Below are 9,180 nucleotides of genomic sequence, written 5' to 3' on the forward strand. Positions count from 1 at the left end.
GAAGAGCATCTGGATTGCTGACTTTTTTCCATCTGGTTGTTATAAGTAAGCCCACCATCCTACGCTCATCCTGTCAAGTAGTCGATGGGTAGTGGTAGAAGTCACGTTTGTTGACTTTAGAACCTTAAGGAGTTGACTTCCTTAGGAGGAAAACAGTATGTAGCGATGTAGCAAACAGTTGTTTTTAAACAATTGATGGCTTTATGTTCAGTTTCTTTTATACACGGATCAAAGGCATCAAATTGACCGCTTTTGTATTTGAGGTCTGTTTTCTTTGAGGGAGTCATTTTCTTCCGTAAATTGTCTAACATTGAAGTCAAAGTCGGTGACAGAATAATGAGTATTCACCTCTGATGAGGCGTCTTGGAAAAAGCCGCAGAAGAAAATCACTCAGGGTGAAGTTATTAGTCTGACATGCATTAGCATAAAAGTTATCCTAGCTGCAATTTGCATGAAAGTCACTGTTGATATCAGTCAAGGAGCGGGATGTGTTTGGATCGTAGGGGAAATCAAAGTCCACGTAATTTTTTTAAATGAATCATACATTTGTTGTTTGTTTGTTTGTTTGTTGGTTTTTTTAAGAAGTCAGTGGAAAAAAAAGAAAGAACTGGAACTTTGTTTGAGTTCCAGTTCTTTCGCCTGATCGGCTTTGGCCTGATCTGGTGAAATATTGCTTGTACTGTATTTTTCCAGATCAGGCCAAAACAGTCCAGTTTTTCAGTTGGTTGTAAAGTCATTTCTCAGCATTTCCGTGTGAATTCATGACACTAAATTAAAAAGTTAGTTGGATTTTCTGTCACAAGCTGACCACCATAATAGCTCTCCAGTATACCTGAACCTCGTGCCGAATTTTGCGAAACGCCAATGCTTTCGTCAGTGTAGTGTGAAACCGGCCTAAGTAGATAATGATAGGAGTTCAACTGATGTTCATCAAACACACCACCTCCAGCTCATCTTCAAACCACATTTAACCAACTCTTTACCCTCTTTCTCCCTGTCTGTCTCCGTCTCACAGATGTTCAGCACATCAAGCGGCGTGACATCATTTTGAAGAGAGAGCTCGGGGAGGGGGCCTTCGGCAAGGTCTTCCTGGCTGAATGCTACAATCTGAGCCCCAATAAGGATAAGATGTTGGTGGCTGTCAAGGTAGGTGTGTGCGTGTGTGCGTGTGTGTGTGAGAGAGTTAAAAGGGCCTGAATATGGGTAATGGTTGGACAGCTGTCTTTTCTCTAAGGAGGAGAGGATGAAGGAAATGACATGTAAGAGAACAGATTCAAAGATTGGTGAAGGGATAAAACTACCGAAGTAGATTGATAACGCAGACCCATTACGTAAGTCGAAGCCAGTTTCCGTTGAAGCTGTCTATTTACTGTGAAATAATTGCATTCTGGGATACGATAATGGCCACAAAATCCCGTGCTTTGAGTTTCTAAGCCAATGACATTCCATTCAGCTTCCTGTTGTGAGCCAATCCACTTCCTCTTTGGTGATAGCACAGTGATGGGCAACATCAACTGTGATGTTTAATTTCCCCACCGAATCAAACGGCTTTGACCCAGTGTGCACTTAACCTTTGTAATCTCTGTTTTGTCCTACTTTTACAATACAATCACTTGCCTTGCTTTACTCGATGTTAAACACCGTCCCTGGTTCTTGTCATGGGTAGGCGGCTTCAGACAACTGGCTCCCTGATGGATCTATTGACAAACACGCACGCACGTGCACGCGCACACACGCACACACACGCACGCACGCACACATACACATATGTATATATACTGTATACTCACACAACATTAGTACCTTTACCTGCAATTTTCTTGAAATGAAATCCGTAATGGTTTTAAGTGTGTTGACAATGTTCAATTTGTTCCCAACACTACTGCTGTTTTTTTTCTCCCAATGTTTTTATTTTCATTTTTTTATTGGTAGAGCAAATTAATTCCAAAAAAACCCTCAGATCCGGCAGTGTGTATCTCATCTACAGTATACACAGTTTCTCACACGGCTGTGCTCATGCTCACTATCCATATTTAAACACACACACACACACACACACACACACACACATAAGAGGACATAATTCCCGTTAATCACAGGGAAGTTTTTTGTCCAGTTTTGTGTCCTCATACACGGAACGTCACCAGTACACATGAAAAGTGTCAACACGCAGGCATACACACACAAACACTCAGGCTTTCACTTAAATTCTTTTATGTAAATTGCAACCGGTCTTGCCACGGTGCCGTCAGAAAAGAGAAGCTCCATTTCCAATAGGCATCTCCTCTCATTTATAAAAAATTGTCCGGTTCGATTTTAAAGCCGGTGTGAGAAAAAAAAAAAAGTCCAATTCATCTTGTTTCTTGAAAGAGGCCTTAAATAGGGTTATCACGTTACTATTGATATCTCTTTTTTTTTTATTGATATCACCCTTTTAAAGAACCATCTCAAATTCCATTATCTTCACAACAAACCTAGCCTTTGAAAATGGTACCTCTTTTTTTTCTTTGCTTAAGAAGGTTTTTATGGAAATGTCTGCTCCCAGCGGTGCCGTTAAAATCCAGTTGCTGGCAGTGGCCTCCTCCAAACGGGAAGGTGGAGATTAGTGCTCGATCGAATATGCTGCATCTTCATTCTGTCGTATTGTCCTATATATATCTTGAATGCTGTTTTTTTCCCCCTCTGGTTTTATAAAAAAAAATATGCCCACGCTGAGATGAACTACAACAGCATTTTCTGTCAGTTTTTTTTAAATGTAGTTATTTATTTATTTGTTACACTATGCCCAGTTCTAGGCTTTGGAAACATAGAAAAATAGCCTGCGCATCCAGAAACCTTAGTAGGTCATGCACTGGATGAAAAAATGATACCAAAGGAAAACGAAAGCTTTCCTATTTAAAGAAAACCTTTTTTTTTAAGTTTATGCCTGTTTCATACTCACACCTCGTGCAGTAAGTTGGTAGGTTTCATTCTCGCAGCCTTTTCTCCATACTGGACATGCAACTCCATCCTCCCATCCAACCAAACCCTAACCCATTAAATGCAAGTAACAGGGGACAAACTGTGTTCAGTGCAAAAACCTCCCTCCACATTTTAAGCAAAGCTAACATGATGCCAAAGCAGTTTGACCTTGCGGATTTGAGGAGTTTGGTTTGACTTTGAAATTTACTGTTCGGACCAAGAAATGGGACTGAATGGTCTGACACTATTTTTCTGTGTATTTACAACATATCTAATATATTTGTGTACACGAAGGCTACATTCACACTTCAGGCCAATGTGGCCCAAATCCGATTTTTTTGCCCACAGTCATTCAGACCTGTTTTTGTTTCATAACAGTGTGAGCAGCACAAATCAAATGGAACTTGATCTTATCAAATCGGATTTGGGCCAAGTTCATATGTGGTCCGAAATCTGATATAGGTCTGATTTTTTGCAATATGACCTCAGTCGGAACAGTCAAATCGGAATTCATGCGACTTTTATGTCACTCTAGAGCAGGGTTTCCCGACCTTTTTACTATGACGGACAGCACACTTAATGGTCAGGGACCGGTTAAGCAAAAAAAAGTACACCTGTGTTTCGAGAATAAACTCGAATTCCACCCCTGACTTCGGAACCGACAAGCAGAGCGAGGCGCACGGCGGCCGCCCAGTGTGTATGTGTGTCTGTCTGTGTGTGTGTCCTTTGAGGGAGCGATCAGGGCACAATTTGAGCACATTGTGTTTTTATTTTACACAGTGTACTTTTATACAAATATGAGAGTCATATCAGTGTCTTCTTCAGTGTTGCACAATTTGGCAGGTCACCCATTAGGGTGTTCCCCCGATAACAGTACTACGGCACAGCAATTATACTCCTACCAGTAATTAGGGAATTAATAAAGCCAAATGTATTTTTTCAAACAACTGCTCGAATTGGCTCGAAAGTCGCACTGCTGTGGCCTCTTCTTTTCCTGAAATGTGGAGGGAGTTTTTGCACTAAACAAAAATTGTGGATTTGTTCCCAAAAACTTACATTGAACTCCTGATGGGGAGAATGGACCAGTGGTGTAGTCTACATGATACACAGGTACACACCGTATACCCCTAAGAACGCTCCAAGATTTCCATATACCCACTTAAAAATGCACAAGGGTATGTTTTGTTTTTCAGAACTTTCACTTCAGTGATTTTATTTTGCAAATACTGGGTAGTCTAACTGCAAAAAAAAATTTTTTGCGGGGGAATGCTTCACCTCCATTCATAAAATTCACCCTTTGCACTGTGAAAAGGAGCTCAGCGGGTAGCATATCTACGGACACACATGCACACACCCTCTTGTGTTAGGTTGTTCACAAATGATCAGATTCTTTTGAACGGATCTTTTGTTGTAACAAAGGAACCGAGTCTCGCTGCGTCTTATATTGTGTTATTGTATTGTTTAAGTTGCCGTCTGCTGCTGCCGGCAAATGTTTCACCCTCCATGTAAGAGACATCCTATGCTCCTCCCTCACCGGGAGGTGCCCTGGCAGAAAAGGAGTGCGACCACTGTCATGTCAGGTTCACAAAGCGAAGGCACACACGCACTGGTCTGACTGTGAGGTTTTACTACAATAATTAGGGTCCGACCCCACAGCATGTGGGCAAAGACCCTATTATTATTGCTCGATTTATTCTTCACATTCTCCTTCAGCCTTTTTGAATCTGCTTTTTGTGGGCCTTATGATACTCTAAAACTGACAGAACTTTGCACACTTGTCAATCCCGGTGAAGCACTTGATATTCTGTGGGTCCCATGCATGGCCGTCCCTAAATGGATTGCTAGTGCTCCCTAGAAAATATGTGTGTATATTTTTTTAAAGCAAACCACCAAACCATTCACTTTTTTCATGAAAACCCACGAAATTCGGTACACATTCGTAACATCACTAGACTTAAAAAAAAATCGTGTTGGCGCCATGACCTAAACCCAACAGGAAGTTAGCCATTTAAGGTGCCATTTTAGTCACTTTTTGGTCATTTTTATGCTTTGTACTTTCGTAAACTTCTCCTGGGCGATTTATCGGAACTAAAAACTTGGCGAGTGTATACCAGACACAAGCTTGAGTTTTCGTCAAACGGTGTGGGAGTGGCAGCGCATCATTTCAAGGTCAAATGCATTTGCATTGTGCTATACAGTAGTCCTATCTTACTAGTACTCTGATGTTACTAATAGATATTATATTATCTAATAAATATGTATATTTACTTACCTATACACACACACACACAGACACACACACACACACACACACACACACACACACACACACACACACACATGCAGGAGAGTCCTTGTCATGACATGCTGTCCATCTGCTCCTGGGCTTGTTCCACCTAGCCCACTCCCGACAATAAACTTGTGTGTCTGCTACCCCGTCGTCTGCAAGCGTAACTACCACAATTACTAAAAGATATTATATTATCTATAAAATATGTATAGATTCATTTACGTATCCACACACACACACACACACACACACACACACACACACACACACACACACACACACACACACACACACACACACATACACATACACATACACATACACATTCACATACACATACACACGCCCACATTTATCTAAGTATATATATATATATGTGTATATACACACACACACACACACACACACACAGACACAACACACACACACACACACACACACACACACACACACACACACACAGTATAGCCACCACAATAGACTACACCACTGGGATGGACCCCTATGTTCAATATGGAGAAAAGGCTGACACACAAGAAACACATCCGCCATGGTTTAAATGAATAAATAAGTGAATTTGACATTAAACCACTCCTACAATGTTTATCTCCTCTGAAGATAGCAAATATGGCATCCATCCTCTTGCTTCCTCCTCCAGGGCCCAAGCACACTGATACCATCTGCATTATGAAATTCGATCAATACATCTATGACATTGCAAACCTTCTGCCTCGTGAGAAGAAATATAACTGTAATGGTCATGTTCTTATAAAGTTCACATAATCTTTGTTATTGTATTGATGCCATTTTGATGTCTCTTTTTTGGGGGGGGGTCAAAACGTTCCAAATTAACTAGGGTATTTTTTTTTCGGCCTGTAAATATTTGTTTATCCTGTTGTTTCCACTACATACTGGGCTCCTCCACTGTGGAGAGGAGTCCTGGTGCTGGAGCCAGGCGAGAGTAAGTGGAAGAAATGAGAAAGATGATGAGGAAGAGATGTTGGGGAGAGGGGGAGGCCAATGAGAAATAAAGCCAGCAAGATGCCGTGGATGATTGAAGGAGATTGGAGCAAGAAAAAAAATTGGAAAAGCAGACAACATCATGGAAAGAAGATTGAGAAAGTAATAGAAAGGAGAGTATAAGCATGATGTTATACACACGCAACCACAAACACGGGATGTGTTGTGTGTGTGTGTTTATGCCTGTGTGATTCTGTGTTCGACAAAACTTAATAAATTTCGGGAATATTAAGCTCAAGTGTATCAGCTTTGGTATCAGTCTGAGAGAAGACTGAAATATGATTCCTTGATACAAGAATATCCCCCAATACAAACATCTTCTTCTCAACAAGTAGATTTGCTCAAAAAAGTGATATTCCAAGTAAATAAGTATAATGGCTTCCTCTCTTCAATAGACTCTGAAGGACCCCACCCTAGCGGCGAGGAAGGACTTCCAGCGGGAGGCTGAGTTGCTGACCAACCTCCAGCACGAGCATATCGTCAAGTTCTACGGTGTGTGCGTGGACGGCGACCCACTCATCATGGTGTTTGAGTACATGAAGCATGGTGATCTGAACAAGTTCCTGAGGTGAGTTCACATTGGGTAGACCTGGAGACCTAGATTGAGATTTCCTCCTTGTTAATAGCAATGAGGATGTTTTGCAGAGTATATCTTCCTTAGCTCTACACGGACGCTGCCACAACCTTCCGTCCCACAGGTTGTACTGCAAAGTAATTTTCTTATGTACAAGGGATGGATGGGGTGACCGAAACAGCACATGAAATTTGAAGTAGTTAACAATAGTAGCAACATTTGCAATATATTAGATTGATTGCAGGTTAGCAATAAATTATATGTCAACACAGTTCTAAAGAGACCAAATGCAGGTGTTTCGGTCACAAAAACTGCCGAATTATTTAATCTGATAACGGCAATAGTGTCATAAATCATGACAGCATCTGCCAAATATGGCTGAACTGCATCAGCAGAGACGCCCAGTGGTTGAAGTGGCTCACAGAAATAATAGATGGATACTTAACAGCATAGTGGATAAATGCCACAAAAGTACAGCCTTCAAAAATGACCACAGGACTGAATCTGCCGTTCTTTGTCCCAGTCTCCACTAAGAATATAGATTGTGAATTTAAAAAGTGGAATTTATGGCAGGGATGCCTTTCAGAAACTGCTTGCTGCCAAGGCCAACGCACGAAGGTATAACCTGCTGTAAGGAACACAAAAACCTGGACCCCTGAGCAAAAGAAAAATGGAATATCATCTGAGGAGTCATCATTCAGTCCATTTTCTACATCCGGACAGGTTTATGTTAAGAGAAATCCAAAGTATCAATATCTTCAAATATCTTCAACCCACAATGTCAGCTGCCAAATGTTAAATATCGCGGTTGATCCATAATGGTTTGGATCACCAACTTATGGAAGTCATTGGGTCCATAAATGACTCTGCATGGTCGTATTACTGCCAAGGACTATAAAGCCATTTAAAAGACCTGGTGCACCCTATGGTGCAAATACTGTTGCCTCATGATGTTAATGACCGCCAAACACACCCCAAAACAAAGTCAAGAGTGGTTTCCTAAACACATGTTATGGCCTCCTCAATCACCTGATCTAAGCCTCATGGATCATCTTGGAGAAGACACTGATCTTAGAATCTTTTGTGCCCGCTACAAAGAGAAGAGTCTTGCACATAAAAGATTTTTGCTGCGTTTGAAACGTCCTCTTGGGTCTGTTCCTCCTTCAAAGGAAGGCACATTGGACCCATATCACAGGAAAGATGAGTCAACAGTTTGGGAAAATGAAAAGAGGAAAAAAAAACATTTTTACCCACTGCACCAAGCTGACTTATGTAACCAACTATCCGCAATTTCTCCGTAATCATCTTTCATCAACGTACACCTAAATCTACTAATTTTCTTTTTACAAAATCCACCTCTAAGAATCCCTAGTAGAAAAGGATTTTAAGTTCGGGACGAAAGGTATTGCAGTTTTTTGTGTGTACAGACAGGGTGGGTTTGCTACCACAGTTATAATTAAAAAAACTGGATGAGGTAGGCTAAAATGGCTGTCCATTAATTTCAATGAATATCATTCCCCCAGCCCATACTCAACTAGGGAGTAGAGGGGCAAGAATCATTTTACCACCATCCAGATTTAGGCCATTGTACAGCTTGTTGGAAGTGAGACAATTTGTATTCTACAGAAAGCAGAGCAAGGGCAGGGAAGTGTGTTTCCAATGAAAATTGTCAATGGGGTGTGTGAGGGCGTTTCAATAGTCTATGTGTGAATTTCCAGTAGTGTAAGAATATCGTACTGAGTGTATAGTGGAGTGTATGAGAGCGTTTAGTAATATATTAGCGTATAACATTTAGCAACTTTTTAATTCACGTTTTTGTAAATTTAATTATGTTTGTACAAGGTCCGTCAAATTATTCATTTTTTTAAATCTGCAGAATTTGCAAAGTTTCTGCTATTAATCACAATTAACATTGTATTTTCTCAAAATATATTTGTTAAGTAGAGAAGCAGAAGTCAGAGAGCCATCATTGGAGCAAAGAACATTGCATGGAATAAGTGCTTTCTTAATAATTAAATTCACCTGCACACAGATCGAACACTTGGGCTCAAGATTTAATACAAAATTATCCATTGATCACGAGCATTGTTGATTTGTCGTGCAGTGCTGCTGGGAAGAACAAAATTATTGTGCAGAGACCCAGAAATGTTCATATTCCATATGAAAATCCACCTCAAAGGCCAGACTATATGCTTCTGTTAGTTTAATACAAACTTCGCCATGCATATTTGACTGTCTACCATGGCATATACAGTAACTCTTTTGCCAGTGAATGCCTATTGCAGTATTTCTCCTTACCCTGTCGTCTTCCTCCCCCCTCTCAACCAGCATGTTC

General features: G+C 40.7%; 1 protein-coding gene across 1 annotated transcript in view; it reads left to right on the plus strand.

The window, feature by feature from the left end:
* ntrk3a (neurotrophic tyrosine kinase, receptor, type 3a) overlaps nucleotides 1–9,180 on the plus strand; it is a gene marked incomplete at both ends in the record, with an annotated part of 251,997 nt that overhangs the window by 221,415 nt on the left and 21,402 nt on the right. Inside the window, 2 exons of the mRNA XM_080002340.1 lie at nucleotides 1,016–1,146; nucleotides 6,667–6,839. Of these exons, the coding sequence (XP_079858466.1) occupies nucleotides 1,016–1,146; nucleotides 6,667–6,839 (304 nt within the window). The remainder of the gene's footprint in view (nucleotides 1–1,015; nucleotides 1,147–6,666; nucleotides 6,840–9,180) is intronic.

This window comes from Zeus faber (assembly GCF_960531495.2).
Source record: "Zeus faber genome assembly, chromosome: 6".
NCBI lineage: Eukaryota > Metazoa > Chordata > Actinopteri > Zeiformes > Zeidae > Zeus > Zeus faber.